This window comes from Plecotus auritus (assembly GCF_963455305.1).
Source record: "Plecotus auritus genome assembly, chromosome: 6".
Classification (NCBI taxonomy): Eukaryota; Metazoa; Chordata; class Mammalia; order Chiroptera; family Vespertilionidae; genus Plecotus; species Plecotus auritus.
In genome coordinates, this window is record NC_137773.1 from 8,987,395 (window position 1) to 9,003,275 (window position 15,881).

General features: G+C 46.6%; 1 protein-coding gene across 6 annotated transcripts in view; it reads right to left on the reverse strand.

Annotated features, from left to right (window-relative positions):
* Positions 1-15,881, reverse strand: part of TENM2 (teneurin transmembrane protein 2) — a 1,211,371-nt gene that overhangs the window by 279,948 nt on the left and 915,542 nt on the right. For all 6 annotated transcript variants that reach the window (XM_080675628.1, XM_080675627.1, XM_080675626.1 and 3 more), the window contains one exon: positions 8,555-8,786. In XM_080675628.1, the coding sequence (XP_080531754.1) occupies positions 8,555-8,786 (232 nt within the window). The remainder of the gene's footprint in view (positions 1-8,554; positions 8,787-15,881) is intronic.

Here is a 15,881-nt window from a genome sequence, read left to right on the forward strand (position 1 = left end):
TATCAGTTTCAGGTGTACACTTTGTAAAGCACAGGATCGTCAATTCTTTCCCAGGGCACTTTTCACGACTTCCCGCTAACAGGAGTAACGATGACATTCAACATACGACCAGACGGTCAACCACTGCGTCCATGGCTACGTGGCTTCCTCCCACCTATCTGGCAAAGCCCGGCTGGAAGGTAAAGATTCTATAAATCATGGCGCGTTAGAGGGAGCAGTGCTTCTTACCTCTAGACTGTCAGTTTGCTCGCACATTCTATAACACCAGAGCGTTGAAGCTCTGTGCATCAGCTCACACGGGGCCTATGCCGCCACCGCCACGGAGCACGAGGCCTCCCATTTCCCATCCCAGGCTGCCACCAGGCCCACAGCGGTGCAGAGAGGGTTCCTTATATCCCAGCTGGCGTATGGTTTTGTCAATAACCAAGTCTATGTCCAGCAACAGGCTGGAGTTCATCCCATAGGGAATTTCGTGCCCTGTGTCACCAGGTATCAACCTCACCATTTCCACGGGTTGGGCAAGTTAATTTGTTTGCTATCAGAATAAGCATGGTTTTGCTTTGTATTTCTAGCCCCAAAGGAACTGTCACGGGTAGCTCAGTTGGTTAGAGTGTTGTCCAGGTACGCCAAGGTTGTGGGTTTGAACTCCCCCCAGTCAGGGCACATATAAGAATCAATCAATGAATGTATGAATACGTGGAACAATAAATCGATGTTTCTCTCTCTCTCTCAAATAAAAAATAAAAATACAATATAAAAGAACATGGCCTTTGGAATCAGGCAGGCCCAGGTTTAAGTCCCAGTTCTGCTACTTGCTTATTTGGAGATGTATAGGTCACTTAACCTTCCTGAGCCTCAGTTTGTATTTTTTTAAAAATAGGAGTAGTAACATATACCTAGCATAGGGTAAGAGGGATTAAATGGGGTCATGTAGGTAAAACTAAGTGTCAAACAAAAAGTTTTTGACAAGAAGGGTTGTGAAATCAACAAACGGTAAGTGTTGGCTAGGATGTGAGGAAAAGGGAACCCTATGCACTGCTGGTGGGAGTGCAGACTGGTGCAGTCTCTGTAGGAAACGGTATGGAGTTTCCTCAAAAAATTAAAAGTGGAACTCCCATTTGACCCAGTGATCCCACTTCTAGGAATATATCCCAAGGAACCAGAAATACCAATCAGAAAAAATATATGCACCCCTATGTTCATGCCAGCACAATTTACAATAGCTAAGATTTGGAAATAACCCAAGAAAGACCACTTATCATTTACAACAGCATGGATGGACCTAGAGAGCATTATGCTAAGTGAAATAAGCCAGTCAGAGAAAAGTAAGTATCACATGATCTCACTCATTTGTGGAATCGAATGAACAAAATAAACCGATGAACAAAATAGATCCAGAGACAGAGAAGCATGGAACAGACTGACAAGTTTCAGAGGGAAGGCGGGGGTGGGAGGGTGGGTGGGGAGTGATTAACCGGGAAACTTATATGCATAACCCATGGACACACACAACAGAGGGGCGAGGGCCTGGGAGGAGTGAATACAGGGTGGACAGGGTCAATGGGAAAACAAACAAACAAATGGTATATCTGTAATATTTTCAATAATAAAGATAAATTAAAAAACACAGAAGGATTGTGACTCAGACCTGTACAACCATGTAGAATAACTGTGAAATTGAACAAAATTTCTCAAGAGGTTTTTTTTTTAAAGAGAAAAATCAATTGCCGAGAGCTTCAGATGCAGCAAATATGCTATTATTTGTAAATGCAGGAATTTCTGTGATACAACTATTATTTTAGAATCAAAATACGCCTGGCCAATAACAGCTATGCGCTATGCTAAGTTCTCTTGCTGCCTCATACTTGCACATGTCTAAGACCGAACTTCCGTTTTCCAAAGGACCTCACTATCCACCCGCCCCTGCGTCAAAAGCATTGGTCTTTGTGTTCACACCCACCCCGCCCACAGCTCCCAGTTCGGCCACCGTTCACTCCCACTGATCCTTCCTTCAACAGAGGCCTCACCCCTGGGGGTGCGCACTTCCTGCCACGGCCATCGGAGACAGCCACACAGCTCTGGGCGCTGCAGCTGTGGGGCTGCTGAAAGCCACCACACGCCGCCTTGCAGGGGTCCTCAAACTACGGCCCGCGGGCCACATGCGGCCCGCCGAGGAAATTTATCTTGCCCGCCGGGTGCCGCTGCCTGTCCTGCTTAGCAGCTGACTCGTCCCGGGCCCGCAGTGCGCATAGGAATTTGTTTATAGTTTTTTTTTTAAACTATAGTTCGGCCCTCCAACGGTCTGAGGGACAGTGAACTGGCCCCCTGTTTAAAAAGTCTGAGGACCCCTGGTTGCGTCTCAGCCACACAATCACCTCCAGACCAGACCTTTAGCCTGGCCGCACCTTCCACCCTACGCTCCGTCTGCTTACTACCTGGCAGCTACCACCATTCAAAACAAAACAGTGTTACCATTTCCTTCTCCTGTTTCAAATGCTTCAGTGACTTTTCATGGTTCTGGGAGTGGAGTCCAACATCTTCACCCCCAGCCTACGCCGTGCTGCCCCTGCCACCTTCTCAGCTTGCTTCCCTTCCTGGCGTCTCCGTGTTTCTTTCCCCAGCAGGTTGCTTCTCCCCACCCCGCCACACCTAGAACGTTCCGTAAAGCTGATGAACACCTACCCATTCGTGGGGGTCCACTTAAATGCCAGTTTCTCCTGGGTCTGGTCTCTCCGAACTTCACAGGGCACTCGCTGCGTGTGTCAGTGTGGGGCACCTGTCTGTCCCTCACTCACGCTCTGTCTATATTCATCCTTAAATCTCTGCCAGGGAAAGGCTTTGCTTTCCTCTTCATTGCTGAGCCCTCAGTGCCCGGCACATAGTAGGTTCTCATAGGTGTTTCTTGAAAGGATCATGGATGAACTTTATTTTATTATTATTATTATTTTTTGTTTGTTTGTTATTTTGGATAAAGGACTTGAATTTTATTTTATTTTATTTTATTATTATTTTTTGCATTTAAATTTCTTTATTGATTAAGGTATTACATATTTGTCCTCATCCCCCCCATTACCTTCCCAACCCCCCTGCCACCCATAAAATATATAGTTTTTATTATTTTCAGAGAGGAAGGAAGAGGGAAAGAGAGATAGAAACATCAATGATGAGAGAGAATCACTGATCAGCTGCCTCCAGCATGCCCCACACTGGGGATCGAGCCCACAACCGGGGCCTGTGCCCTGACTGGGAATCGAACCGTGACCTCCTGGTTCCTAGGTTAATGCTCAACCACTGAGCCACACCAGCCGGCCAGGCTGGGTGACCATTTTAAAAAGCAACTTGCAAACCGGGTTGTCAGCTTGAGGATCCGGATGATGAAAATGAGGGCTTTTGGTGTTTCAGAGCGAAAGAAAACTCAGGGAGGTTTCGTCCTGCTTAGGAATTCTCTTTCCTGACCTGCTGCTGAGACGGGTTCTGAGGGAGAGCTTGCTTCAGCCAAATGCAGACAAGAAGAAAAGGAAGGCTCTGTCGCTGAGCTACTTCCTGCTGTTTTAGATGAGAGGTGCTGACTTCAGAACCCCCCCAGGCAGCGGCGGGCCACGCAGATTCCTGCCCTCGCCCCTCACCGGATTGGAAGGGGAGAGAGCTGACATCCACCAAGGACACATGCGGACTGTGTTCTAAGACCCGTGGGTCAGCCGAGAGGAAGAGGATGGGCAGAGTCATTTTGTCACGTGACACGTTACAAAAGACAGAACAGACTTTTTTTGCAATTAGTTCCCCTGGCCTGTGTGTTTTCTCTTGGATTATATTATGGTTTAATACATGGATTGACTACTTCTGGTAACAGACATCTATCCGCGTTACTTATATGATTCACAGCGATACAGAGCTTTTCCTTATATGCTTTGTCTTGTGTAAAATTCCTCATTTGTACAGTCCCATTTATCTGGCCATGCCTCCTCAATCAGCACCTCTAATTCTACTTGTCATGGAAAAAGACGGGCAGAGCACAGCCCCGAGATCCAACATGCCTCATTAAGACAGACAGAACATCAAAAACAATGCAGAGCGGCAAGGGCTTGTTCCTCCCGGGTCTGAAAACACACTGGACTTGGCTTGGAGTCTCTGGGGGTGGCGGGGCGTCTGTCATCAAGTGCAAGGTTATGCAATCCTTCCATCACGCCAGAAGTTTGCGTGCAGGAGTGTGGAGGTGGGGAAGCTGTGTGTAAAGTTCCACTGCGTTTTCAATATTGATGACTACATCACGACCAGCCTCCACAATGTCTTGCCTTCAGTGGTTTTCTCTCCTGGACGCGGCACTCAGTCCTTATTTGAGTGGGAATCCTAGTATGGCAGCATGTCCCTAAAACAAGCGCTCCCGTGCCTACACTTCCTGTTGTGAGTAAGAAAATGACTAGTAAACTCACAATGCTTCAGCGTTTGAATGAGTGGATCTGTCCACTTCTACAGTTTCTAAGACCATATGAACAGCCTGTGAGGAATGGGAACAAATAATATGCTATAATCTTGAGGTTTTTTTTTTTTTTTCTACTTATTCATGAGGTAAACTCTTACTCATCCTTCAAAACCCAGCTCAAACAGCCCCTTGGCTGTGAAACATTTCCTGACCATCCCGAGAGTTCCTCACTTCTCACACTCCCATTACTGTATACACCACACTACCCTTTTGTTCAGTGCCTTTCTCCTTCTGTAGCTTCTGTAACCCTGAAGGACAGGATCCACGTTTTGATCATTATCTCCCTGGTACCTAACATAGCCCTGGGTCTACACGAGGGACTCAGTAAATATTTGCTAGTAAGAGACCGAATGAATCCTACTCAAAAGAGAAACATAAAGCTCAACAATTCCATGAATTACTGCCAACTTTTTAAAACATGAGACCAGCCCTAACCGGTTTGGCTCAGTGGATAGAGCGTTGGCCTGGGGACTGAAGGGTCCCGGGTTCGATTCCGGTCAAGGGCATGTACCTTGGTTGTGGGCACATCCCCAGTAGGGGGCGTGCAGGAGGCAGCTGATCGATGTTTCTCTCTCATCAATGTTTCTAACTCTCTCTCCCTCTCCATTCCTCTCTGCAAAAAGTCAATAAAATATATTTAAAAACAAAACAAAACAAAAAAAACATGAGACCAGTTGCACATCCAGTTATATGTATTCAGTTCCATGAATGGAGCTTTAATGATCTGCTAACTTCTGCGCCCTGTGTTTGATTTCCGGTAAAAAAATCCATCGCAAGGGCCTCGCGTTCTCTAATTCTGGGACCTTGAATGTCCTGACCAAAGGACAGAAGTGGTTTTCTCCTTCTACTAGGCTTCCACATTTCAGCCATCCTGTCTACTCCCCAAGTTCTGTCTTCAACCTGCCTCCTCCAAAAGCATCAGTAAGAAGCCCACATCTAGCAGAACTGAAAACAGAAAGGTGACAGGCATGGCTTTGCTGGTCCTTTTCATTAGAACCTCGTCAAGAGAACACAAGGACAGTGGCTCAAAATAAATCACCGGGGAAACCAATGGGAGATGGGGGACAGTATGCAGCATACCCGGACTTACTGTCAAGGGGGAAATCTTGGTGAGGAGCAACTGCTCAGATGGAGCTTGCCCCAGACGTGTAACAACTAGGGCGATCAGTGAAGGTGTGGGGTTATTCAGCTGTCAGACATGTGCCCATCCAAGGTGGCTCCTAATTTACCATCTCCCTGAAGCCCAAGACCTCCCACCAGTGACTTTGCCGCTGTAACACCTAGACTCCGCATATTTAAGAGGGTGATAATAATGGTTCCTTTGGACCCCACTGGATGGCTGTCAGGCTTGACGGAGACAGGCATGCAGAGCACTTGGGTCCGGCACATGCAAAGTGCACAACAAACACGGGTTGTTCATGGGGATAGTGTCCTCTTCCTTCCTCTCTGCTTTCTGTGTCTCCACAGCTGTTCCATTTTTCCTTGCCTTTCTCTGCCTCCATCGCCTTCTTCATCTTGTCCACTCTATGTAGCCTTTATGTCCAGAAACTATTTTTTTTTTCAAACAACAGTCTGTTAATGTAAACATAGGCTGACTAGTGCCCAACAGAGTCTATGGCAGTTCCTAAATACAAGGAGGAAAAGACAGAAAGTCTGATCCGCCCTGAAGACCATCGACTGTGGATACACCCTGTGTGCAGCCTGCTGGACCGGGCAGCGTCAGCCTGGAAACCGGCCAGCAAAACTGTTTATTAGAGGGTTACTAAATCAGTGCAGATGTTTAAGTCTACTGCTTACATGTAATATATGCATGGTTCTACTGACTTTACATATTTTAAGCCTTAGAGATGAAGATCGTAGGCATGATTAAGAATAACCTATAATTGTCAGAAAAGAAAATATAATAAAGCTTGGAGTGACGACAATGTTGATGGTGTACAACATATTAACACTCACGAGCTTATTAAAACAAAAAATATTATATATGAGAAACAATATACTATTCAGCCATAAAAAAAGAATAAAATCTTGTCATTAATGACAATGTGGATAGATGCTGAGGGCATTATGCTAAGTGCAATAGGTCGACAGCAAAAGAGAAATACTTTATGACCTCACTTGGAGCATGGAGGGTGGGAGAAATGGGTGAAGGGGGTAAAAAGGTACCAACTTCCCTGTTGCAGATCTGAAAATTGCTAAGAAAGTAGAACTTAAAAGTTCTCATCGTAAGAACATTTTTTAAAATAACTTTGTTATGGTGACCGGTATTAACTAGACTTGATGTGGTGATCATTTCACAAGAAATATGAGTATCAAATCATTATGTTGTATGCCTGAAACTAATATGATATTATATGTCAATTATATATCTCAGTTACAAAAAGGACCTTTCCTATGAAAGGCGACCATGCTGATGTGAAACAAAACAAACGAAACAAAGAAACAACATGAAAATCTATAGCTTGTAAACTTGTTTTCAGGTCAGCACAGAAAAGTCAATGGCTGTTACCAAGAAAATTACAGTTTATGCCTGTCTTTCCTTGAACCTGACTTTACATATTTTAAGTAACTTACGAGAAAAGAATTCGTATTCTTTCATCTGGCATTTAGAAATATAGTTATAGTCCCAGTAAGTTAATATTTTTTTCTAAACGTGGCTAACATGTGCCCTCATTAAAGCTACTATTAAACTGAAAATAAAAAAAAAGTCTAAAAACCAGTTAGAGCCTGGCTGGTGTGGCTCAGCGGTTGAGTGTCACTTATGAACTAGGTAAGGCAGGGGTCCTCAAACTTTTTAAACAGGGGGCCAGTTCACTGTCCCTCAGACCGTTGGAGGGCCGGACTATAGTTTAAAAAAAAAAAACTATGAACAAATTCCTATGTGTATTGTGGGCCCGGGACGAGTCGGCTGCTAAGCAGGACAGGCAGCGGCACCTGGCGGGCCAGATAAATGTCCTCGGCGGGCCACATGTGGCCCGCGGGCCGTAGTTTGAGGACGCCTGAAAGGTCATGGTTTGATTCCTGGTCAGGGCACATGATCCCCAGTAGGGGGCGTACAGTAGGCAGTCAATGATTCTCATCATTGATGTTTCTACCTCTCCCTTCCTCTCTGAAATCAATAAAAATATATTAAAAAAACACACCAAAAAAAAAAACAAAAACAAACAAAAAAAAAAAACAAAAGCAAAAAAACACACCAGTGTGAGAACTTTTGAAAGGGTCCATATGAATTTGCCCCTTTCTCTGTTCAGTTTCTGTGATTCTTCCACACGAGGAAACCATAACAACATGAGCACAGAAGCCATGCAGGTGTCCGGGGATGGAGCACCAAGGCCTCCCCATACCTGGCCCACCCGAGTGTGGCCTTCGATGTTGATCACATCCTCGCAGCCACGCTGTGACCCAGGCACCTTGTCCCAGGCCATGAAGACGGGCACGTTTGGGAAGACCGGAAGTGAGAAGAGGACAGAAGCAAAGGCAAAACCAACAGATCCAGGCCTGAAGATCACTTTGAAACGCTCCCCTCCCAACCCGCGCGCGGCCCCTGTTCCTCTCGCTTGTGTTTACACATTGCTGTCTGTCCCTCAGGCTGCCAGGGTATACGGGAGGGATGAAAGCGAGACCGCTTGCCGGATGAAATATAAATTAAAACCACACTTCCGTCAGTCTGGAATCAGGGATTGTTTCTCAAGGTCTCCCCAAACACTTAATTTCAAATGAGGCTTCATTTATTACTTCAAGAAAGGCCAAATGCATAATTTATCAGCAGCTTTCAGTCAATATATCCTTATAAGCATGTTTCCCATGAGCCTCTGAGGAAAAATATGTTATGCTAATTCTATTAGTTGGGTACACAAGAGCTAAGAGAGTAAACAAGCATTGAAAGGAAACACGTGTGAACAGAGAAATACCTATCATCCTACCATCCAGGGTCAAATTCCCCAGGGAACCACCAGGAGGTGGTAGACTTGCCTCGTTTATTTATGCCAAGATTTGCTCCCCCACTGCACCTCGGAGCCACCCAGGGGCTCAGTGTGGGTTGCTCAGGTAGGCATGATGGACCAGGGGACTTACCGGGTCTCCAGTGGCACGTTGCTGTTTAGCACCCAGCTGTCCTGGAGCTGAACAGACTCAGGCGTGGTGGCCAGGTCATTGGGCGCGGGCGCCGGAGCATGGATCTGACTCCGCCGGTTGGTCAGTGAGTTCCTGTTGAGGGAGTTGGCGGACGAGTGGTGATGGGACAGCGTGTGGTTGTGAGGTGGTGGCAGAGGGGGCCTCAGAGTCGACTGGCTGTGGTTTGGAGGGCCTGGAAAGAGAAAGGAGAAACGACCATCAGTGACTGCAGGTTACAGCCACAGACACACTGTCAACCTGGGGAGGAGCTCCTGGAACCAAAGTCATTATGTTGGCGATTGCTGAAAGTTGCACACGAGAGAGAGCTAAGACCACATAAAGCACCCCAGGGTCAGTTACTAATAATGACGTGCTTCCATTTGCTGTTTTCCATTGGCATCAAATGAAGAATGAGAAACTCGGTTAGCAAAAGAAGGCTGACTGGTGGAGTTATTTGAAATACATTAATCCTGCATGGAAAGTTCAAGGCCGATCATTCCTGTGACAAGTCCCTGTTCCATTTCCTGGTAAACCAGTAGACCGCACACATTCTGTGAAACGACGTCCTCTTTCTAAAGACAATGAGAACATGGCACACTGTGAGCCACGGAGAAGCAAATTTGAACACCTGTAGGGGTCAGGCAGGACCAGAAATGGGCCAGTTGTGGGATGGAGGTGAACCAGGGAGGGTAGGGGCAGCCCTCACTCAGGCCCAGGCCCACGTGGCCATGTGGGGATTAGGGCTCAAGGAACAGATCTAGTTTTTCTAAGAAAACTAACAATCTAGATTTTTAGATAAAATTTCCCACTTTAAAAAAAGGTGGACAATTAACTAAAAATATGTGTCTCCACATATATGGATACATTTTTATTTGTAAGGAGTCAACATCAACCCACCTAGGAGCCCGCTCAAACCAGCGGGTTGATGCCATCTCTCCTCTGAGAGAGGAACCCTGAGGTCTCTGTCTCCAGAGAAGGTCAGCGTTGATGTTTTCAAGCCATGACCTTGACTCCAAACTGCATCCTGTTTCCCAACCTTGAAATCCCCCTCCCGTGTGGGAAACACACACCAAGGAGAACCCCACCTCTGTACGAATTCCCTTGTCACTATGACCACATGTGACAACTCCGCCCAGGGTTTTCCGAGCAACCCACTCTCAATCCACACAATGAGCTATTTTTTTAAAAATACATTTTATTGATTTTTTTGCAGAGAGCAAGGGAGAGAGATAGAGAGTTAGAAACATCGATGGGAGAGAAACATTGATCAGCTGCCTCCTGCACACTCCCCACTGGGGATGTGCCCACAACCGAGGTACATGCCCTTGACCGGAATCAAACCTGGGACCCTTGAGTCTGCAGGCCGACGCTCTAGCCACTGAGCCAAACCGGTTAGGACACAATGAACTATTTTAAGCAGGATGAAAATGAAAGTGGTGCACGATGCAACGTAAGCCTATGAGCTGGTTTTAATGGCTGCGGAAACATGACTTTTGATTTGTGTCCTCTGAGAAAGTTGATGTTTTGAAGCCTCCAGTCAGGGTTGGCAGCTCCGCAGGTGACTGCCCAACCTTGTCATTTTTGGCCCCTGCCAGCTTCTAAAATCCTCAGCCCCTGCTGTCCTGGCTTTAAGAAGTTGGCTCAAGTCATTTAAACTAGCAATTGGACACACATTTCCACTACTTGTATTCTTCTGTGGCCAGGCGACATCTCCAAAAGGTGTAATCTACATCCCGTGGCTCCTGTGATGCCTGCAGACTCATCCCCAGGAAAAGACAATGTGTCAAGAAGATACTAGGTTTGCAGCGCATCACGGCCAATGAAAATGAGAAAGGAAAATATGGAGGAAAGGGATCCCTCGAAGTTTGCATTCTGAGCCGAAATTATTTGGAGGATTTTGTGTGTGTGTGTGTGTGTGTGTGTGTGTGTGTGTGTGTGTGTGCGAGTGTTCAGAAAAAGACAACTAAAACGCAAACCCAGTGGGAAATGCCACTGTACAATTGTACGGATTTTAAATCGCGTCCTCCAAATGAACCTGTAATTCGCGTTTTACATTATGCACCGGTGACATTTTAAATATATCTTTGAGGGAGTTTCATAGCCATAGCAGGCTATTATACTTTCTGTCTAGTAATGTATTATTATATAGTTATTTAGCATTTGTCTCGTATTAGTGGAAAGAGGTGAGAAAAGGGGGTGAAATGATGTAATCATGATCCTTCGGAGATGCTGGCCAAGCCCCTCACTCAGTTAATGAATCGCACACCTCTCTCACCCCCACCCCCCACGCCCATCCAAGTGGTGTCATTATTCTCCATTAGGTAGATAATGATGAGACTTGCCTGGGGAAGACGAGATGAATCAGTGTACAAGTGAGAACCTCCCTCCCCGGCCCCCAAGCCCTAACTTTCCATCTCCTGCCTCTGGCTCCCCCTCTCCAGCTCTGGAGACCACACACTGTCCCAAAGTACAAAGAGGCTGTGTGAGGCATTTAATTCACTAAATGAGACACCGAAACCCGCCTGCTTCCTGTCTGTGCACCCCGAGCTAAGGTTGCTCTGCCCACTCCAGCCTGTGTGGCCCTTCTCTGTCCATCTGCGCTCTGTGTGGGTGGGACTGCTGTGGTTGCCTTTCTGCTGATGATACAACCCCCCGGGGGAAGGCTGAGGGGGAGGCAAGCACCAACCTGGCACGTTCCAAATGAAGTGGAAGGTGCGTTTTCCAGTTCACCGGGAGAGTCTAACTCTCTTTGCACTTCTCCTACAGAGAAGGCCAAGAGCTTCCTGGGGGAGATGGAGAAAGAAGAATCCGGAGGATGAAAGAATACATAATTCTCCACTCACCCAGCCCTCCTATGGAGCAACATGCCATTTCGCTGCAAGTAAATCAAATTATTGCGAGCAACCACAAAAATTACCCAGCATCCTCCGCATTGGAAGATGGTCTCCTCATTATCGTTGTTCATTTCCACTGTGACATTGATTCTATCTGCTCATTTATCTATCTATCCAAAAGTCATCTTTTTCAATTAGGAACAGGAGATGGAAGGGAAAGAGATTACGATGCAGAGTGCCAAATGCCACCACTGGAGTGTATGTAGGGCGATGTGGGAGTGCCTGGCGGGGGTGGGGGATCCAGCCATGGTTAGGAGGTCAAATCTGAAGAGGTGGGTTTAAGGCGTGGGTCTGCCACTTTCAAGATGTGTGAACCTGGGCCCGGGACCTCATTTCTTTAATTCTCAGCATACCCATCTGCCAAACAGTGAAAACAGCAGTAATTCCCCAGAGGGTTGCTGTAAAAGTGAGCGGGGAAGGATGATTGGAAACTGTGAAATATGCTACACAATGGCTGGAATGTTTCCCCCAAAACCATGTACATGGAACACGGCTCAGTTCTTCTGGAAATAAAAGGGTGGACAAGACGGAGCTGCAGACTTGCGAGGGGGAAGTAAACTTGGTCTATCGAGGCAGAAGTCACACACTGGCTGCCCCGAGGTGGGTATTGTCAAAAATTCAAAGTCAAGATTTTGTATAGTGTTCCAGTTTCCTGACTTCTCTTGATAATAAAAAAGGAATAGAACAGAAGTACTGATTCTGTATTCTCTCATGGCAGCAACTGGATAGAGCTGAACACCCTCAGTTGGTTTTTCTGCTCTGCCACCAACCTGAACAACCCCCGTTATCTTTGTTTTTTGGTAAATCCTCACCCGAGGATATTCCCCCTCCCCCTCGCAACCCCATTCATTTTTGAAGAGTGGAAGGTAGGAAGGAAGAGAGAGAATGAGAGAGAGAGAGAGAGAGAAACATCGATGTGAGAGCAACACATAGATTGGTTGTCTCCACATGTGCCCGACCAGGGCTAGGATCCAACTTGCAACCTAGGTATGTACCCTTGACTGGAATCGAACCCAGGACCCTTCAGTCAGTGGGCCGATGCTCTATCCACTGAGCCAAACCCACTAGGGTGGCATCTGTGCTTTTGACTGCAGGTTTAACTTGGGCCCCTTAGTATTCTAAGTGGATAACGTATCCCTGAATGACAACACTTCTGCTACAACTGCTGATCTCAGGCACTACTTGCGTTTATCAGTTTTCATTACAGCCATCCCATGTGCTTGCTGAATGGGATGGTTTTCCATTCCAGAAATACAAACAGTGGCAGCAACATGCTTACTGCTTTCCACAAAGGCAAACTACATGAAAATGCCCTTCTCCAAGGCAACGGAGGCCCCTGATCTATGGTGAAACCGAAATGAGTAACCCAGAACCTTCACGTCCACTCTGTGTTCCACACATTTCTTGCGTTTAATTAATGTGCATATTATTAATGGTTCTTCTAGCCCACGAATATGAAATCACATAATAATGCAATTGAGCCATGAATAACTATGTCACATAAATGCTCACATAGTATCAACCTAATAAGTATGCCATTCGCAGGTGAAAGGCAACTGTCATTAAAATCGCAGGGCTAACCTGTTATATTGCACCTGATATGCCTTGAGCTGAGAACCTGGGAGTTATTTTAGGGACTGGGTGGCTTTTGTCCTAGGGAAAAGGAGCTGTGCATTGGTTCTTTGTGAGAAGCCAGGGTGGGACAGGTGAGACACCCAGCAAAGGTAAGTCAAAGTGTGGACAAGGTGCCGCCTGTCTATTGACAATCTAGCCTTTGAATGTGCACTTAATGCATCTTGTTTGCTTGTTTGGTCTTGTTTGCCTGAATGGTCTCTACTTCTGTGTTTTTAGATCCGTTGTGGGGGAGTTGCCAGAAATTTTGATCTTGACGGGCATGCCATTCACATCCTCTGTTCTTCCTAAATGTCAGTAGGTTGACAGTGGAGTCTTAAGAAAGATAAAGCAGTGCTTCTTTGTTGGGTAACAATATCAATTCCAACAAAGCTAGACGTGGGGACTGGAACATTTTGGAGTAGCAACTCTTGTGTTGACTAGACTAGCGGTGTTCAAACAGCCTGTAGAAACAGCCCACACCCACACTGCAAGTAACGTATAAAGAAAGGATTTTCTTTGGAGCTGAGGGAGTAAATTCTTAATAATCGGCCATTGTTGTTGCATCTTGTTAAATAAACAGCTGAGGGAGGCATTTAGGTTGGGCCTTACTTGCCAAGGGGCTGGGGTGGAGGGGTGTATGGACGTGGGTGGGAGGGTAGGGATAAACTTAGATACCCTTGTCTTACTCTAGAGTCCACACCAATTTTTTTCCCAGAGATTAAAAATGATCATAAAAGGTATGATAGAAATAAAAGTCGAGGCCTGCCTGACTGCTAATAATTCACTCATTCTGGAAGAAGCCATGCCAAATGTTGGTCTTTAAATTTTTCAACCCCTCAGACCCTGAGATGATGAATTAACCACAAACTCTCTGCCTTCTACCAAATCATGTCTATGGGGCAAGTTCTATCTTGACAGCAATTTAAAGATGCTACACGTGGGAGGCTGTTGGCAGAGACTCTGCAGACTCTGGTTGATGAAAACTGGCACCAGGACGCCCTGTTCAGATATGACCTTGAACGGGAGCCAGGGGAAATTGGAGGTGAGGATTTTCAAGAATAACAGTCTTTGGTGAGAGCTAAGAAGAGCCTGTTGCAGATAGCCAGGCTGGTGGTCGGCTTTGAACCCGGGCTCGGCCAGCTACTAGCTGTGTGATCTCTGGAAAGTTCCATATATATATTTTTTTTCTTTCTGAGCCGGTTTCTTTATCTGGAAAATGGGTATAATAATTGTACTTCTCTCATTTGGCTGTTGGGAGAATCAAATGAGACTATCTATTAGAAGCTTGCACAATTCTTGGCACATGGCAAGCTATTAATAAATGTTATCATATGTTATTGTGTTATAATTAATAACACGAATCATAGTAATTACAGCAACAACAACTATGGCTCTGGGGCAAGTGCTGTGTACCTCCTGGAGCACTCCCGTTTTCCTAGCTCTTTGAGTGGCAGCTTTCTGTAGGGTGAGATCAAGTCAACATATGGAGGCAAAACTGCCAACCTCAGACCCCATCCCCACCTTCAGCTTGTCTGCAGAAGGGCACAATGGCTAAGTGACATGGCCCAGGCATTGAGACAGGCATTCTCAAGACGCAGGGGTCCTCAAACTACGGCCCGCGGGCCACATGCGGCCCGCCGAGGACATTTATCCCGCCCGCCAGGTGCCACTGCCTGTCCTGCTTAGCAGCCGACTCGTCCCGGGCCTGCAGTGAGCATAGGAATTTGTTCATAGTGTTTTTTTTTTTTTTAAAAACTATAGTCCGGCCCTCCAACGGTCTGAGGGACCGTGAACTGGCCCCCTGTTTAAAAAGTTTGAGGACCCCTGCAAGAAAGTCTCTGGAAGAGCCTGTGGAAATGAAACTTGGGATTCAGAACGGCTTCATTTCCATAAGCAAAGCAATTGATGTTAATCACTACACAACACTCCTATTGGAAACAGCTGCTATGAGTTAAGCTCTCCCTGTGTGCCTGGTCCTGGGCAAAGTGCTGTACATCAATTATTTCAATGTACTCCCATGCACTCCTGTGGGGCAGGTTCTGTTATCATCCCCATTTCACAGATCCAGCAGGTGAGGTTCTGGGAGGTCAAGTAAGGCACCAAAGGTCACGTGGCTTAGTAAGTGGTAGAGCTGCTTGCTATTCGACCCCACAGCCTCTTCCCCACTCTGCCGTATGCAAAGGAGCACCAGGCCGCAGGATGCACTCACACAGGCAAAGAACCAGACCCTGCCCTGGTGCATACGTGCCCTTGCAAATACAGAGGAGAACTGGCTCGATCCACTTCTTTGCACATTTGCTTAAATGGCAGAACCAAATCTTGCGAGAAATTGGAGGGAACTGTCTGCCTCCAATCTCTGCACCTCCCAGTGCTGCCTGAGTCGGGAGAAATAGGCCAGAACCACCACACTGCAGTGCGGTCCCTCTCCTGCGCCTTCCCCACAGGCCCTCCCCAAACTTCCTCCTCGGAGCTGAGCTGCAGCGCTGGCTCGCGGAGGGATGGGCAGCAGTTAGGTTTGCCAGAGGCAGACACAAGGGCATGCTGGGTCCCAGCTCAGTCCCGGCTGCCCTTCCTGCTCTGGCAAAAGGTACTTTGCCAAAAACCAGGAAATGGAGGAGTGGGTCCAGAACCAACCTTCTCCCGTGTTTGCAAAAGGAGGGAAAGAGATTTCTTGAGTTGTCTCTTAAGTACTGGGCACTTTGAACATTCAGCTTGCTTCCTTCTTCCCTGTCTTGATATCTAAGGAATGATTTGTCCCCTAAGGAATGGGCTTTTATTTT